The sequence below is a fragment of the Danio rerio genome, chromosome 7 (genome assembly GCF_049306965.1).
Source record: "Danio rerio strain Tuebingen ecotype United States chromosome 7, GRCz12tu, whole genome shotgun sequence".
Taxonomy (NCBI): domain Eukaryota; kingdom Metazoa; phylum Chordata; class Actinopteri; order Cypriniformes; family Danionidae; genus Danio; species Danio rerio.
Genome location: NC_133182.1, coordinates 16,980,918 through 17,000,518, shown reverse-complemented (window position 1 = coordinate 17,000,518; position 19,601 = coordinate 16,980,918). Strand labels below are relative to the sequence as shown.

Here is a 19,601-nt window from a genome sequence, read left to right as displayed (position 1 = left end):
TCGATTTTCCTTGATGAGCTATAGCTTGGAATATTATAGAGGGCTAATGTTACCTGTAGGCCTTCTCTCACAGCCTCCAGCATGTAGGGAATAATGGAGTAGTTCCACAGGTCAGTGAACCACACACGAGAACCATCCACATCCATCGGACAGGATAGGAACAGACGTGGACCTGTTCAGAGAAGCACAAGACTCGCATTAGGAATGCCGGGAACACTCTGTTCAGTCTAATGGATGCTAATGTGTGTACCGATGGTGACGTCAGAGGAACTGTGGGCCTCCAGGAAGCGGTTCAGGTGTTGCCACACTTGCGGGATCCAGTCGATGATCTTCACCAGCTCCGGGTTTCGGGTTCGGTTGCCGATCTCCGTCTCGATCAGCTTCCGCCTGAGATATCGTCCCAGAAAACCTTTCACCGGCTCCATGTGATTCGCACACAGCACCCATCTTTAACAGAAAACACAGCTGAGCATCTCTTTATTTAATTAACATCAGGAACAAATGTTGCTTAGATGGAACAGACAGACAGAGAGAGAGATAGAGAGAGAGAGAGAAAGAGAGAGAGAGAGAGAGAGAGAGAGAGAGAGAGAGAGCGATGAATAGAACGACAATGATAAATAGATGGATGATTGAATAAATTGAACGATAGATAGATAGATAGATAGATAGATAGATAGATAGATAGATAGATAGATAGATAGATAGATAGATAGATAGATAGATAGATAGATAGATAGATAGATAGATAGATAGATAGATAGATAGAAAGAAGGATGGATGGATGGATGGATGGATGGATGGATGGATGGATGGATGGATGGATGGATGGATGGATGGATGGATGGATGGATAGATAGATAGATAGATAGATAGATAGATAGATAGATAGATAGATAGATAGATAGATAGATAGATAGATAGATAGATAGATAGATAGATAGATAGATAGATAGATAGATAGATAGATAGATAGATAGATGGACGGACAGACAGACAGATAGATGGATAAATAGAACAATAAACAGAACAATCTTTAAGATGTAAACAACATGATTTTGTACCTGAAGTTATGATGGAGCTGCAGGTTTGGAGCAGAAGATGTCGCCTGACTCATTGTGCCGATTATATACGGACTGCAAATAAAAAGACACAATAAAACCATTACTTTGTGTTTATTTTTTAACTCAAAAACAGGTGACCACTGACTTGCTTTATTCTAAATCACTAAGAACCATGGGTTTTAACAACAAAAAGATTTGACACCAAATGTTTGAATGGTAGTGTGTTTATAAATGCTGACTGACCAGCGCTGGTATCTGCAATTGAGGAGGCCACTGAAGATCTCTCCCAGTGAGCTGATGTGGTGCAGGTTGTCCAGAATGAGCACTAGAGGGGCTTCAGTGTCCTGTCCAGCAGCACTGCACTGCTCCACAATATTTGCCAGGTATTGACGCAACTCCTGGAAACAAATACGTCAAATATGTTAGTGTGATGGCTTGGGTAAAACAGGTTTCACACCCCTCCAACAGTTAATTAGCTAAACCCCGCCCCCACTTAATATACAATTTCAGTTGAGTTTACTTCAGCATACTGAAATAAAGCTTTGTAAGAACTTCCAGACTTTAACCATTAGACTCAACAAAATTAACATATATTGCAGATGGTTTTGTATGACACAAACCCGCATATGCAGTACTGTAGCCTTTGCACTGTTGTTTGCATTTGTACTTTGTATAGAAAAAAAAAATATTGTTGATGCATCTTTAATAGCTTTTAATGAACTATTTTACTCCTTTTTATAAGCTGTTAAAATGAATAATTATTGTAATTGATGTAAATATTAGCAGCATTATAATATTATATTAGAAGTAAATATTGACTCCACAAAGCATGGATTATTATAATATGGATGCGAATTCTTCATAAAAACAAAAACTTAGTACTCTTTAGATTTAAAAGTTTGATTTATATGTGGCTAAACGAAACAATACAAAACAATGCAACAAATAAAACACAAAACAAAATAAAACCCAACTAAAACATGCAATAAATTAAAACAGAAATGCAACACAACAAAACAAAAATGCAACAACATTAAAACAAAACAATTCAACAAAAACAAAACAAAAAGTCAAAACAAAAATGCAACAAAACAAAATAAACTGCAACAAAACAAAAACAAAAAAAGCAACAAAACAAAAATGCAACAAAACAAAAAATGTAACAAAACAAAATAAAACAAAAAAGCAAAACAAAAAACAAAATAAAAACAAAAACACAACAATGACATCGAAACAAAATAAAATGCACAATTTCACCTTGCTGGATTTATGGTCGACGTTAAAGGTGACGATGTTGCTGTCACTAGGCAGTTTGCCCTCTTGCAGTGCCAGATGTTCAGCCAGTCTGTGTGCCAGGTAGGATTTTCCTGTGCCACTCGGGCCTGAAAGGATGATCCTGCGATGCTCTTGGAGCAAAGACACGTATCGCTGCAGCATTGGTTTAGGAATCAGCGTCTCGAACACCAGAGAATCCTGCGACTGAGAGTTCACCCCTGAAATAAGAGAAACGCATACCTTAACGACAACAGACATTTTGGACAAAACAAAACAAAAAACTACACAACAATAAACAAAAAAAATTTAAACAAACCAAAACAACTACATAAGACTAAACAATAAACAAAAAATATGAAATCAGAACAGCAAAACAAAACAACAAATAAAAAACGAAATAAGATGAAACAATAAACAAAACAATAAAAACTAAACAAAACAAGCGTTCGACAGTAAAAAACAAAGTATAAAAAGCACAGCAAAACAAAACATCAAAGCAGCACATTTACAACTAGAGACAATTTTAAGAAATGATGATGATGATGATAAATGAAGTTTTGCTTTGATTGTGCACCTTTGAGGGAGATGTTGATGGTGTCGTTCTCTCCTACTAGGTATCCACAGGGCAGCAGTTCAGGAGTGTTGGCTCCGCTGCACCGAACCACATCTCCAATACGATAACCTTCAACACTGTCTGAGCCCAGACCCAGATGACTGACCGGATCCACGTGCCTGATGTACTCCTGCAGACAGTCACATGATCAACATTATTTACAGCAAAATTACCCCCCCCCCCTATATTTATGTATGTATATTTTTGTATTCATATTTTATATAAATTATATATTAATTCATATTTATATTTATTTTATAATGTATATTAGAAATTAATATTTATTGTACTTTATGTAGTTATTTAATGCATCCAGATTCTATGTATTATTTTATTATTTAAGAACAAAACCTTTAATGCTGTAGTCCTACATATAAATTCTGTGAATTTAATAAGAAAAACTGTTGCACACAAAAAAATAATTGTATAATGCAAAAGCAAATTGCAAGTCTAAAGAAATGTGTTTGATGGAGATGTTTTATGTGAGCTTCACCTCTCTACCTGTAGCCTTAATGAGTTTGGACGACTAAGTATATTTACCCAATCGATTTTAAATGCCCAAATGAAACAACAATATATATATAGACTTGTAAGGACGGATTTTACTCAGACTTACTGTAAATGTGTCCTGTAATGAAACAAAAGAAAAGGCCCAGGATAGACTTAGACACATTCTTGCCCTCTTTCCTGAACTTTCCTTTCCCTCTGTTATGGATGCTCTTTGTTAGTGTGACTTTTAACAAGATTTTGCTTAATATTTTTGATAAAATCCCAACAGCTGAGTAAATCTTTAAGTCACTGGATAACTTTAACAAAATAATCATTTATTGCTCTCACAGGGCATTATAGAGAAGGACAAAATGTCTCAGGGTTGTTAGTCTGTATCCAGACTTCCATCTACACTCTTAGATTTATCTTTGAGTATTTGATGTTGTGCATTTGCTTCTGAGTTGGCTTTTATTATTTGATTCTGTAATAGAACATATGCCGAAGCATGCTAATAGGACTTTTAATTTGCCAGTAACCTGGGTTAAGCGCTTCCGGCGAATTGAATGCCAATGCAAAATCCGGTGCGTTTAAGGTCTGTTTTCTTTAAAAATCAGCGATCTCCACTAGCTGAGTGATATCCGATTTAAAGTGGGTCTCAGATTGTACAAGAAGTACTGCATTAAATTACATTTTCCCCCGCCATATCTTTATAATATGAGCATTTATTTTACCCCAGTATATTCAGTGGAGCTTCTGCGTTAGCCTGCCGATTTTGATGGACGCGTACCAGTAAACAGCTTTTTGTCTCGTTTTACGCTTAAGCAAGCAAATAAATGCTAAAGTTTATTTAACTGAATGTATTTTAATGACATTATAACATCGATGCTGTATAAGGAACCGTATAAAATGGAAAAAAGTTCACAATAACAGGTCACCGGAAGTGTATCAGCATGGGAACAGCATTAGCTTGGCATATACCCTATTGGCATGATAGACTTTCATCTGGAAAATAAAGTGTTCAATTTTGATGTATTCTGAATTCTCCTGAAATCTTTTATATCCAGTAGATTATGTTGAATCTGGTGCAAACGTGATACTGTGTAGATGATATCCAAAAGAATTGCACAAAACTGTTTGGTGCAGTAGGCACTTCAGCTTGGAGACTATTCAATTTCTGGTCATAGCTGATTTAGCCAGTTGTATGGACATGATTAAATCAACTACGCTTTTTCGAGTGATCAGGAGGCAACTTAATTGATTAATTGGGTATTAGTTAACCCTGCATCCTCTGACTAATTTCAGAATGTTCATGAGAAACACACAAATGGCGTGAAAACACTGTGCGGCATTGGGTCCCTAATGAATAACTAAAGAGTGGATAATGGATAAGATATAAATCAAAACTAAACTGATTAAAGGATTCCAGTATAAATTTGATGATCACTTAAAATTGGAGTCAGATTAAATATGGCTGAAAACAAATATAAATAAAACCGAATAAATAACAGAATTCCTTTTAAAAGCACTAAAGAAGTTTTTAAACTTTCGACCATTCATCGGATTCTGTCATTGGGCTGCTAGAATGGAATCTTACAGACCAATATGCTAACATTCTTCAATGTAAAAGTCAGTGGAGTGATAAATACAAATATTTCACACATTTTCACATATTTTTATGTTCTCAATGTAATGTAAATGACTCATCCTCATCAAATAATTATTATAAATGTATTTACCTTAAACAAGCGCCGTACAACTCCATCGAGAACATCCCACTTGGTTTTTCCACTCACACCAATGCAGCCAATGAGAAAGTGTCGAGTCCTGCAGTCCTGCAAGAGACAGAAAACACACCATTACAACTAAACTCACATGTGCTAAAATAAAGTTTAGAGTAAAATGATCTAATTGCATAAAATTTTAAGTATTAAAAACGTGCCTAATTTTCTCAGTGCAAAGTGTTTTTGATGAGACATTTCTGTGAGAAGCATGAAAATAAAACTTTCTCAAAAGACACTTTATTTCAAAATGGGCCAAAATGTCAAACCTCTTTCCACATGACGTCCTCTTGAAGACTGACGACTATTTTCACATGTCTGCTTTCTTTGCGAGAGCTTCCGTCTCCACCAGAGTCATCCAGCAACATGTCTGAAAACACACACACTGCATTATTCTTCCTAACAAAACACACTTTAAAAAGCAGCATGATTCGTCGGTCCAATTTTGGAGAGTTTTCTAAAAAAAAAAAAAACATTTTCCCAGTGATGGGTTGCAGCTGGAAGGGCATCCGCTGTGTAAAACATATGCTGCATAAGTTGTCAGTTCATTCTGCTGTGGCAACCCCAGATTAATAAAGGGACTAAGCCAAAAAAATAAATAAATAAATTTTCAAAATCAAGTTTTTGGGTGTCTCTGTTGCCCTCTTGTGGTAAAAAAAATGGATAAACGGGTTAAAATTGTGAGGTGAACGATTCCTTAAAATCACGTGCTTCTAAAATCCTAAAGAGACTGATAAGTATTTCACCAGATCAGATAAAACATGAGAATTGTTACCGAAGCTGGTGGACTCTGTGAGGTTGAGGCTGTGTTGGGATAGGCCTGGCGTGGGGGTCGGTGTGGGGTTATAGACTGACACCTGAGATGATGCTCGGCTCCCACTCGCGTGACTCTCAACCTTCAGACGATCATTTTCTGACTTTAACTTCTCGATCTCCCCCTGTCAGAACACACACACAAAACATGTTCAGTGAACAGCAGAAATGAGAACAACCTGACAAAGAATAATAATAATGATTATTATTATAATTCATTCATTTTCTTGTCGGCTTAGTCCCTTTATTAATCCGGGGTCGCCACAGCAGAATGAACTTATCCAGCAAGTTTTTACGCAGCGGATGCCCTTCCAGCCACAAACCATCTCTGGGAAACATCCACACCCACATTCACACACACACTCATACACTACGGACAATTTAGCCTACCCAATTCACCTGTACCGCATGTCTTTGGACTGTGGGGGAAACCGGAGCACCCGGAGGAAACCCACGCAAAGGCAGGGAGAACATGCACACTCCACACAGAAACACCAACGGAGCCGAGGTTCGAACCAGCGACCTTTTTGCTGTGAGGCAACAGCACTACCTACTGCGCCACTGCCTCGCCTAATATTGATTATTATTATAATGATAACTAAAAATAATAATAATCAAAATAATCAAATAAAGACTCTCACTTAACTCATTTTTAAACGAACTCTTTCTCTAGGATTCTATACAGTATTTGTGCAAATCTGGTTATTGGTTTTATAATAAACTAGTCAGTAGCACAGCCAAAATGTAAAGGACTATGACAAAATCCTGATGCAAATAAAATTTAAATTAAAAAAAAGAAAATCAAGAAGGATATTCATAAAAAATATTAGTTTCAGTTGAATTTTTTATTATTTTTTTAATTGCAAAGAAGAAAATTCAATTTTAAATAAAATAAAATTCTGTCTTACCATAAAATATTAAGTGACCAAACTATTATTTTAGAATAAAACTATTAAAATAACAAGATTGTTTTGATACCTTAATATTGTATGTGTATGTACATGCATTTATTTATTTTTATGGTCAACAATACAGGCTGCCTGTGTGCAGATAAAACCATTTTAGGGAATATTTTTTTACCAACATCAATCAGATTTTTAAAAATGTAATATTTGTGTTGATGATTGAATGTTTGTGTTGAATTGTGTTTTTTGTTTTTGCAAATGTGGACCTAAGGTCCAAGACAAATTTCCCCATTGGGAACAATAAAGTGTAAACAACAACAACAACAACAACAACAACAACAACAACAACAACAACAACAACAACAACAACATCATTTATTTATTTATTATTTATTTGTTTTGCTTGTTTATAATTTTTATAATATTTTTTTAAAACTGTGATTTTGTATGTTTTGTTTTGTTTTCCTTAGTACAAGTTCCTAAATATATATAGATAGCATTTGAAAAATAAATAAATAAATAAATAAATATATATATATATATATATATATATATAATAATAAAATCAAATAAAACAAATAAAATAAAAAAGGGGCGTCACGGTGGCGCAGTGGGTAGCACAATTGCCTCAAAGCAAGAAGGTCGCTCGTTTGAGCCTCGGCTGGGTTAGTTGGTATTATTGTGTGGAGTTTGCATGTTTTCCCCGTGTTCGCGTAGGTTTCCTCCGGGTGCTCCGGTTTCCTCCGTTTTTTTGCTTGTTTATAATTTTTATAATTTTTTTTTTAATACTGTGATTTTGTATGTTTTGTTTTGTTTTCCTTAGTACAAGTTCCTAAATATATATAGATAGCATTTGAAAAATAAATAAATGAATAAATAAACAAATAAATAAATAAATAAATAAATATATGTATATATATATATATATGTATATATATATATATATATATATATATATATATATATATATATATATATATATATATATATATATATATATATATATATATAATAAAATCAAATAAAACAAATAAAATAAAAAAGGGGCGTCACGGTGGCGCAGTAGGTAGCACAATTGCCTCAAAGCAAGAAGGTCGCTGGTTTGAGCCTCGGCTGGGTTAGTTGGCATTATTGTGTGGAGTTTGCATGTTTTCCCCGTGTTCGCGTAGGTTTCCTCCGGGTGCTCCGGTTTCCCCAACAGTCCAAAGACATGCGCAGTAGGTGAATTGGTTAAGCTAAATTGTCCGTAGTGTGTGTGTGAATGAGTGTGTATGGTTGTTTCCCAGTGATGGGTTGCAGCTGGAAGGGCATCCGCTGCGTAAAACATATGCTGAATAAGTTGGTGGTTCATTCCGCTTTGGCAACCCCAGATAAATAAAGGGACTAAGCCGAAAAGAAAATGAATAAATGAAATAAAATTACATCTTACCCTAAAATATTAAGTGACCACCTTCATTTTACAATTAAAATGTTAATAAAATCAATATATATTGTCAATATTTTCTAAAAATCATGTACGTTTATGCTGGCTACTGTTTTCTTTAAAAGCCCTGCTGCAGAATAAGGCATTGTGGGTAATGTATGTGATTGGTGTGTCAGACCTGCATGCGGTTCATGGCCTCTCTGAGCTGGTCGAGCTGATGTGCAGAGCTCAGAGCCTCCAGCCGAATGTCTGTCAGCTTCATCTCCTTCTCTCTCAGCTCGTTCCTCAGCTGCATCACTGTCTCCGCTTCACCGTCCAGACAGTCTGACAGTCTGCAAACAACAACACATACGCAATTTAAAAACTTGTCTGATTTAGTTAAGTAATTTTAAATAGCATTTTTATTTATAAAACAAAGCCCTGACCTCCTTAAATGTGCCATTAATATACAGAAGCAGTATTTTATTATAATTTATATAAAAAAATTTTATTACATTTTTTTAGTAATTCTATTATGTTCCTTTGAACTTATTTTTAAATTATTCTTATTATGGCGGTTCATTCCACTGTGGTGACCAATATTAAATAAAGGACTAAGCAGAATGAAAATAAATAAATAAGTGATTATTATTATTATTATTATTATTATTATTATTATTATTATTATTATTATTATTATTATTGTCTTTATTAATATATATTTTAGTTTAAGTAAGTCATAGTTTTAGTTCAGATTTAATAAAAACATTGTCCTACTTATCAATATTTATCTACAACCATTTAATTTTTGAAAAAACAAATACCTTATTTAAAAATTTATTAGAAAAAAGTCTTAATTTGTTTTATTTCTGATTTAATTTATAAATTATAATAAATTAATGACCTCCTTAAATGCGCATTAGTATCAGTCACAAAGCATTATTAGTTATTTATTAGTATTTTAATGTACACAATTTTATTCCAAATTTGTTTTATTTTTATATTTCAGTTTAGTAATTCTATTATGTACCTTTGCCATTATCATTATTATTATTATTGTTGTCTTTTTAAATAAATACAATTTTATTTTATTTTAATTAAGCCATAGTTTTCGTTCAGAATTGACAAAATTTTTTTTTCTAATTATCAATATATATCAAACTATAGTCCACCCGCTCCAAGTTAATTTAGCATTTTAACTAATTTCAGATTCAGTTTTAATTTATAACACTATGCCAATACTGGTCATTCAGCTATTAATTAATTAATGAAATTATTTAATATTATTAAAATATATTATATATCATATGATAACACAATACTGTAGTTATTTTTTTAATTGGTCCAGAAATCTTATATTAGTCCATTTAGATGTGTTAAAAAAATTATATTCATATAGGTCTTTAAATATATTTGATGATTTAATTTATTACTTAATTGTCTTAACAATTATTAAAATATTTGTTTGCATTTAGTTTTAATTAAATGCCAAGTTTTTGAGTGTCTCTAATGCCCTCTTGTGGTAAATAAACAAAAGCACTTGCAGCTTGTAGTTTCCAATAGTACCTAGAGGCAACCTTGATGATGCAAGCTGAGACTGCATATCTCAGTGATGCAATGTCAGACACGACACACTCAGTGAAGCTATAGACGTCTCTGGGAGGGGTAGGGTTAGGTGTGGGGTTAGGTGAACGCATTAAAAGCATTGAATGCAGCTCAGACTGCACTGCATCAGGTCTACATTCAGACCCCTGTTGATCCCTTTACGCCAACGCAATCTCATGGCAATTTATAACTTTTTAATTTAGTGGCTTACAAATGCACAACTCAGAGGCTAAGAACCGCCCAACAAATATTGTAGTCTTTAAAAATATTAACAATCCTTTTACATTCACAAACATGCATACAAAACATAAACAAATAAACAAATAAATATTTAAATTTAAACTGACATTGAACTGGAGTGAGTGTTGCGGCGCAGCAGAGCCGTGGAGCCGCTGCCGTTGTGAGGGAGTTTTGGTGAAGACGGCAGAGAGGAATCGGTCATCTCCTCAATGTCTGAATGAGACGACGCTGATTTAGGGGATTTCTTCTTACTGAAGGCCTGTTTGAAGGAGCTGCGAAGCTGCAATGATAACAGAGACAGGTCATGAGTCTAGAGTTACTGAAAAACAGCAGAATGATGAGCAGAAGCAGAACACAACAGGACGACAGAGAAACAGCACACAATGAAGAGGCAGAGCTGGGCATCATTCACATCGAGCAGTTTGAAGGTAAAGCTGAGTTTTTATATGTGCTGAACTTTAGACTGCTGTTTTAGTTTTACAGCTTTTTTGACAGTCATCATCATTGTTAATTGTAAAATAATTCTATATAGAAATCAAAACCAAACAAAAATAAAATCGAAATTCTAATCATTTTATTTATTTATTTTTGAATTATAAAAACAGAGTATGAGAACAAATTACAAGAAATAAGCTTATGACAAACTAAGTGAGTTGATGGAATTTTTCCTCTACCATTACCCCTGTTGTATGTGGGGTTCCTCAGGGTCCTATTTTGGGACCAATTTTTTCTTCTCACTCTATAAACTTCCTTTGGGTTTAGGACTTACAGGCAGAATATTTCTACAGACTTTCATGTGTTACACTAAGATAAAAATTCTTTTAAAAGCATAAATTGATACAAAATTAAATTTGAATGTACTGAGGTTTAGACTGAATTTTAATTTTTACTCCTATTTTGACAGTTTTTATCATAATTAATGATAACGTTGGTAATATTTTTATATAAAAATCAAAACCAAACAAAAATAAAATAAATAAAAACCAAAATAATCTTAAATTCATCATAAAAATCACAATAAAAAAGTGGTGAAAGGGAGTGGGGTTGTGGAACAAACACAAAAAATAACCTTATAATCAAATAAGTGAGTTTAGGGGATTTTTTTCTACCATCACCTCCCTATTGTATGTGGGGTTCCTCAGGGTTCTTTTTTGGGACCAATCTTATTCTCGCTTTATATACTTCCTCCGGCTTTAGGATTTACAGGCAGAATATTTCTACAGACCTCCATGTGTTGCACAAAGATAAATATCCTTTTAAAAGCATTAATAAATAAATATAATGACTTATAAATCACTGTATAATTTTGAATGTAGTGAGGTTACGTCTGTCATTTTATTTTTACAGCTATTTTGACAGCTATTAACATTGTTAATGATAAAGTTGGTAATAATTTTATATGAATATCAAAAACAAACAAAAATAAAATAATCATAAGTTCATCATAAAAAACAATAAAAAAAGTGTTGAAAGGGAGCGGGGTTGTGAAACAAATCACAATAAATAACCTTATAACCAACTAAGTGAGTTTAGGGGACTTTTCCTCTACCATCACCCCCCTGTTGTATGTGGGGTTCCTCAGGGTTCTATTTTGGAACCAATCTTATCCTCACTATATATACTTCCTTCGGCTTTAGGACTTACAGGCAGAACATTTCTACAGATTAGCATCTGTTACACTATGATAAACATCCTTTTAAAAGCATAAATAAATATAATGACTCATGAATCACTAACAGGACATTATTGTAAAATAAAACAGAGCAAAGGCAATAAGGGAAAAGCGGATTGAAAGCACAGGAAAAGTCAGGGGCAGGAAGACAGTGAGGTTAGTGAAGCTGGTTAACCAGGACTCTCTAAACACATTCTTACCTCATACACCTGCCATATGAATCGACAGCACAGTGGAAAACAGAGACAGAGAAGCACATTCAGCCATGTGTGTGTGTGTGTTTGTGTGTGTATATGTTTGTGTCCAGCAATGGACAGGACTTCACTTGAAACTACCTAAAACTAACAGGAACAACTACTAAACTACATTAAGAGAATCTTAATGTAGAATAAGAAACTTTTTTTTGACAGGTTAAAAAAAGAATAATCGGGAGCTAAATTGTGTACCAATTGGCTTATAAGTTCCTCTGACACAAAAAGAGCCACGACCATTTAAGCATTAATGATTTCACATGTAAGAAGTCCTACAAAAACAAAATTCACACCGTGTATGTCCGCCTTAACTGGTTATCAGAGATTAACTTAATTTTGTGGATGAGGGACAAATTGTTTTTCAAGGTGTTTTGATGAAAAGCTGAAAGGATTTATTTAAGAAAAAAATAATAATAAAACAACATATTTTTTGTAAGATTGTAAATGTCTTGCAATTTAATGCATTCTTACTGAATTAAAGTAGTAATGTCTCCAACAAGTTGTATAGCTATAAAAGGTCGTGTGATATAGTACATAAATCTACAAGGAAAGCTAATACCAGGTCAGAGCTACAGTTTAGGGATACTTTTTTTTTTCAGAGACCCTTTGGGACTCATATTTAACATACGTATTCACATTCATCATCTGACTCCACACCTCCAGCACAGGTCACCAGCTACAGTCAGCATGACACAACAAAGCAAAAAGAGCATTATTGATCTCTATGTACAAACTCAACTAACTTACACTACAAAAATCCTATTTGAATGAGTAAATGCGATCCATTGACTTTCATAGTATTTTTTATTCTACTATGGATGTCAATGAGTTTCCATGTTTCTTTCAAAATATCTTCCTTTTTTATTTGGATATATTTGAAGAGTTTAGATGCAAAAACCTTTAAGTGCCGTCTGAATCTTTCTTCTAAAATGAGCATGTTTCACAGGTTCCTATATGTAGGGTCAGTAATTTACATAGAACATAGAACAGGTTATATTTATTCCCTTTAATGTGAAAGAAAAAAACTAAACATAAACATAGGAGGCGGAGAAAAACATTCATTTAGAAGAAAACTTCTGGCTTTTCTAGCATTTAGAGGTTTTTGCATCTAAACTCATTTTAATTTTTAGGTATAATCCATAATATTTTTGTTGAGACACTCGATGCTTGTTTATTTGTGTTAGGCATTATAACACAAAAACACAAAAGACAAATGTTAGACACAGATAAAGGTAGAATGCGGAAACACAACACAATGATTAGCAATGATTAGACAGTTGTCGGACATTGACACGAGAAGTGTGTGTTGGCTCACCCAGTTCTTCTTCTTCTTCTTGCTGCTGGAGTCGGGGTTGTCCATGTTGGAGCCCAGGCTGGAGTGACTGGTGGCACTGGTGATGCTGGAGACGCTGTCAGACGAGTGCTGTCTGCGCATGCGCAGGTCCGGCGGCGCTCCCAGCCCTGAACCGTTATTACCTGACAAACAGAGAAGAATTTTAGCTGGCATCAAAAGCGATAAAACTATAACAATATACGAGAACGTCTGACAATGCCAATTTCATTCTATTAAAATTTATTTGTATAGATAAACTTGACAATAAATATTGTTTCAAAGCAGCTTTACAAAAGGTGATGTGGTCTATGTGTACTTGTTCAATGAAGTGTATTTGTGTATTAAGTGTGTTGTCAATATGACAATGTTTAAAAAGAAAACACATGAAAAAGCATCTTTAATCAAACAGTTTTGAATAATAAATTATATCAAGCTATCTCTAAAAATATTGTTTGGATGTGTATATATGGACATTTTGTGATGAAAAATATGAACTTAAAGACTTATTTTGTCTATATTCGCCTCCTAAATCATACATTCAGCTTCAGTTGTATAATTGTCATTTATTGGTGTATTTACTCTACAATTTTTCTACAAACAATAGTATAAAACTTAAATTTTTTTGTATTATGTGTAATTTAAATAACAAAATAATGCCTGTCCCTACATTCCAGTCAACTGTTGACTATATTATCCATTTAAAATTAATTAAAATTAATAAAATTAAAAATATAATATAATATAATATGATATAATATAATATAATATAAGCATACATGTTTATGTATCATAGTATTGTATAGCATCAATATTTTTCTCAGTGTATATTATATTATCATATAATAGTATAATACATATATAGTATAATATAATAATTTCACTTATCAAATAATTTTTTATGAAATTCTAAAAAATGATTATAAAATTATACATATTATATAAAAATTAAGTGTTTTGTGATCTCCAAAACAAAATGAAGACCCTCTAAAACAGCATAAAAAGGAGCACTTCAAACCTTCTTATGTACTAATGTTTGACAAGTACACAATACAGAATGCTCAAAAACGACCATAAATCAATGCATCAAATAAGATAAAGAACTCATTTAGGTCACTTCAAATGTCATATGATTGTGGTGAGTTTGTTGACATTAATTGAACTGCATGTCTTGATGGATTATTTCTCTCTCTCTCTCTCTCTCTCTCTCTCTCTCTCTCTCTCACCTGTTCGTTCACTCTTGCAGGTGAGTTCTGGAGTGTTGATGACACCATTAATCGCTGCTTGAGCCACTGCGTTCTGCTTCTTTAGCAGCTCAATGGTTTTTCTCAACTCATTCAGTTCAGAGTCCTAATATTAGAAAAAAAAAATCACAAACACAATATTCTCTATTAGACTATTACTGAATCCATGTCAGCAGCAAGGCATCTTTATAGCAATTAGTTCAGCTGTAATTTTGATTGAAACACAATAGAATAGTAATGCGTTAAAAAAAGAAAATGCCTTCTGTGTGAACTAAGAGTGTTCATATTTACTTTTTGTTCCGCGGTCATAGTCAGGCTCTTGAGTCGGATGGTCATGTTGCCCAAACTCTGCTCAAACGCTGCCACCAGGTGGGCCTGAAAAGAAGAACAGGACAAGAGAGACTAGTGTAAACATGGAAAAACGATTCATTCAAAGACAAAATACCGTTTATTTTTCATTTGCATGCATGTATGCGTCATAACACACTATTCATAATATACATTGGGCAATCTCCCTTTAAGGAGGTTAAATGTGACAAACACATTTTGCTTAAAACATGAACTGCGTGACCTGTGTGGGAGATGATTGCTCATTGAAATGTTCTGCAGAAAGCATTGAAGCTTAAACTTACTAAATAACAACCTTTATCTTTAATCAAACACTTAGACGTGCAATATAAACTCTGGCCCGTATCCCAGACCACCAAGCAACAACAGATTCATATTTACAGTCTCAGTTCAATTTATGTTTCTCTCTGAATCTAATTCTTCTCATGGGAAATAAAAGAAAATATTAATTATTTTTTTATATCTCAAATATTTCTCCTGGCCATAATATCAATATTAGATTTGAAATTACTGCTTTACTACCATGAGTTACAGAAACGGACACCCAATTGGTGTAAAAGCATTTTATACACCAAAAAAATGGTCAAGCATATTATAACAAGAATAAATTGATGACATAATAAAATACACTATTTAAGTATAAAACAAAAATTATGCCATTTTAAATTTATGTTGTTTTTTTTGTCATTTTTAAATATGTGCTTTATAATCATTTAAAAGACAATACAATTTATTAGGATTACTTATAGTTTTATATATTTTATTATAAAACAATATTATGGTTTTACACATATTTTGCCATTTTATTTTCCAAAAACTGAAAAAACTTTTTAGTAAAACTTTTGTTAGAAACTTTTCTATCAAAATAAACTCACTTCACATTAAGAATCCATTACATTATTGACCAACATCACAGTAGTTAACATTTACTAAGATGAAAATATTCTTCATTGTTTGTTTACTTAAAAAGGTGAGTAAACCCATTGCTTACAAGAGTTGACTTTACCTAAAAAATGAGCTAACCCATTATCTTGAAAACTTGGCTTTACCTAAAAAGGTAAGTAAACTCATTGCCTTACAAGTGCTGACTTTACTTAATAAAGTGAGTAAACCCATTGCCATACAAAATTTGGCTTTAACTAAAAAGGTGAGTATACTCGTTGCCTTAAAAAAGTTGACTTTACTTAAAAAAGTGAGTAAACCCATTGCCTTACACAAGTTGACTTTACTTAATAAAGTGAGTAAACCCATTGCCTTACACAAGTTGACTTTACTTAATAAAGTGAGTAAACCAATTGCCTTACACAAGTTGACTTTACTTAATAAAGTGAGTAAACCCATCGCCTTACACAAGTTGACTTTACTTAATAAAGTGAGTAAACACATTGCCTTACAAAAATTGACTTTACTTAATAAAGTGAGTAAACCCATTGCCTTACACAAGTTGACTTTACTTAATAAAGTGAGTAAACCCATTGCCTTACAAAAGTTGACTTTACTTAATAAAGTGAGTAAACCCATTGCCTTACACAAGTTGACTTTACTTAATAAAGTGAGTAAACCCATTGCCTTACACAAGTTGACTTTACTTAATAAAGTGAGTAAACCCATCGCCTTACACAAGTTGACTTTACTTAATAAAGTGAGTAAACACATTGCCTTACAAAAGTTGACTTTACTTAATAAAGTGAGTAAACACATTGCCTTACAAAAGTTGACTTTACTTAATAAAGTGAGTAAACCCATTGCCTTACACAAGTTGACTTTACTTAATAAAGTGAGTAAACCCATTGCCTTACAAAAGTTGACTTTACTTAATAAAGTGAGTAAACCCATTGCCTTACACAAGTTGACTTTACTTAATAAAGTGAGTAAACCTATTGCCTTACAAGTGTTGACTTTACTTTAAAATTGAGTAAACTCATTGCCTTACAAGTGTTGACTTTACTTTAAAAAGTTGAGAAACCATTTGCCTTTCAAGAGTTGACTTTACTTTAAAAAGTGAGTAAATCCATTTTCTTACAAAAGTTGACTTTACTTAAAAATTTAGTAAACTCATTGCCTTAAAAGAGTTGATTTTACTTTAAAATGTTGAGAAACTCATTGCCTTACACAAGTTGGCTTTACTTTCAAAAGTGAGTAAACCCATTGCCATACACAAGTAGACTTTGCTTAAATAAGTGAGCAAACCCATTGTCTTACAATAGTTGACATTACTTAATAAAGTGAGTAAACCCATTGCCTTACAAGAATTGACTTTTCTTTAAAAAGTTGAGTAAACCCATTGCCTTACAAGAATTGAATTTACTTAAAAAGTTTGTAAACTCATTGCCTTAAAAGAGTTGACTTTACTTAAAAAAGTTGAGAAACCCATTGCCTCACACAAGTTGACTTTACTTTCAAAAGTGAGTTAACCCATTTTCTTAATAAATAACAACAAATAACAAAAACAAAAATAAAACAATCACACTTTTTAAACAAATGTATTTTAACAGTCTGTTTAACAAAAAATAGGCCTTCTTGTAAAATGTTCAAAGTATCTCAAACTGTTTAGATGACACAAGTTTTAATTGAACTTTTTCTTTAATACTAACCAATTTGTTTTAATTCTCGCAAGATATCTGAAATAAAATACCATCAACAAAGTAAAACTCTTCTCTGTTTAAAAAAAACAGCTTTTTCAGGGTCATCGCCTCACCTCGCATCCAAGAGGCTCCTGCTGGCTGTCATTAGTCTCTGTAAAGCCTTTTTGTCTGTATTTTTCTTTGTGAAGGAGAGCGTGTTTCTCTGCGCACCCATGGGAAGGGTAGCGGTTCAAAGGGAGCCACACAAGAGGGCCGATCCCGTCAGAACAAACATCTCTACAGCTCCTCTGCTCTTCCATAGATAGCCGAGCTTCAGATAAGCACAACTACAGCGTTATATTAAGATGAGAAGCTCCTCCTAATACTGATAACTGAGACAGACAAAGCAGAGAAGCCGCCTGAGGCCTTGACATGTTTCACTGACGTCTCAAGTGCTTATTGTTTTTTTTCGTTTTGGATATTTCTCACTCTTAAGTAACTGGAAAGCCAGCAAAAAACGGGTTTACTGCAATAAAATGCTATTCTTAAAAGTTTTTGTGTTGTTTTTAATTTATGTATTTTAATTACAATTTTAATATAATTGATTAGTTTAAAATATGTAAAAATCCATACATAAAGAAGCATTTTTAGACAAGTAAATACTGTTTTGCTTGTCAGAATCAGTCAAAATAAAAAATAAAAATGATTTAAAATTAAATTTAAACACCTTGACTTACAGAATTACCAAACAAATTTAGTTTATATACCAAATATGGTCACGAATGTTATTTACGATTTTGTTATTTATATTATTGACATAATAAAAGTCTAAAAATACAATTTAATTAATTTGAGAGCCCTAAAATACTATTTAATTGTCATAAAAAAAAATAAAAAAAAAAAAATATATATATAAATATATATATATATATATATATATATATATATATATATATATATATATATATATATATATAAATATATATATATATATATATATATATATATATATATATATATATATATATATATATATATTTGTAATTTGTTGACAGGAGGTTTTAATCTTTTAAAATATAATACAGTTCATTATGATCACTTATGGTTTTATTTATTTCAGAACTTTCGATCAGAACAGGTACTTTTTTTTTTATCTCTTTCTCCTTTTTTTATACAAAAATCTAAAGTTTTTTCTTCATTTTATCAAGCATAATTTGCCAATGGAGTAAGCACAATAATCTTATTTAAACCAAAAACACGTTTACCCCATTGGCAGATTATTCTGCTTGTTCTAAAAAGAAAACATTTGAATTTTGACTTATTTCTGAAAACAAAATTTGTTTTGAGGTCAGCTAGCAAAGTGCTATGCAGGTAAACCTCACTCCATGTTGAAGCAACTGACTCCCATGCAAAGAAACTCTGGTTCGATCCCAGCTCAGACTGGGTTGGGTGAGGTAGGACTGATGGGTAACATGTGGGGGCTCGTCCGGGATGGGAGTGAGGTGAGTGAGTGTAAAGTAGTCCAGCTAGCAAAGTGCAATGCAAGTAAACCTCACTCCTCTGAACAGACGCTAGAGGCCACGGTCTTTAGCCTACTTGTTAGAGCAACCGACTCCCATGCAAAGAATCGCCGGTTCGATCCACAGCTCAGACTGAGATGGGTACAGTAGGACAGATGGGTGACATTTTACTTTACTTCACGATCTAAAAATGTTCAAACTTCATTCATTCATTTTCCTAAAGGCTTAGTCTGTTTATTAATCAGGGAGCACCACAGTGGAATGAACCGTCAACTTATCCAGCATATGTTTTACGCAGGGGATGCTCTTCCAGCTGCAACCCATCACTGGGAAACATCCATACACTCTCATTCATAGACATACACTACGGAAAATTTAGAATACCCAGTTCACCAATACCGCATGTCTTTGGACTTGTGGGTGAAACCGGAGCCCCTGGAGGAAACCCACACAAACACGAGAGAACGTGCAAACTCTACACAGAAATGCCA

The 19,601-nt window shown here is 33.2% G+C and overlaps 1 protein-coding gene across 24 annotated transcripts in view; it reads right to left on the bottom strand.

Moving 5' to 3' along the window:
* nav2a (neuron navigator 2a) overlaps window positions 1–19,601 on the bottom strand; it is a 386,862-nt gene that overhangs the window by 3,143 nt on the left and 364,118 nt on the right. For all 24 annotated transcript variants that reach the window (XM_068222552.2, XM_073908175.1, XM_073908169.1 and 21 more), the window contains 14 exons: window positions 14,970–15,053; window positions 14,661–14,784; window positions 13,420–13,580; window positions 10,289–10,461; window positions 8,536–8,689; window positions 5,992–6,154; window positions 5,486–5,586; window positions 5,175–5,270; window positions 2,911–3,079; window positions 2,319–2,554; window positions 1,305–1,459; window positions 1,062–1,133; window positions 251–447; window positions 54–172 (listed from right to left, as the gene is read on the bottom strand). In XM_068222552.2, the coding sequence (XP_068078653.2) occupies window positions 54–172; window positions 251–447; window positions 1,062–1,133; window positions 1,305–1,459; window positions 2,319–2,554; window positions 2,911–3,079; window positions 5,175–5,270; window positions 5,486–5,586; window positions 5,992–6,154; window positions 8,536–8,689; window positions 10,289–10,461; window positions 13,420–13,580; window positions 14,661–14,784; window positions 14,970–15,053 (2,004 nt within the window). The remainder of the gene's footprint in view (window positions 1–53; window positions 173–250; window positions 448–1,061; window positions 1,134–1,304; window positions 1,460–2,318; window positions 2,555–2,910; window positions 3,080–5,174; window positions 5,271–5,485; window positions 5,587–5,991; window positions 6,155–8,535; window positions 8,690–10,288; window positions 10,462–13,419; window positions 13,581–14,660; window positions 14,785–14,969; window positions 15,054–19,601) is intronic.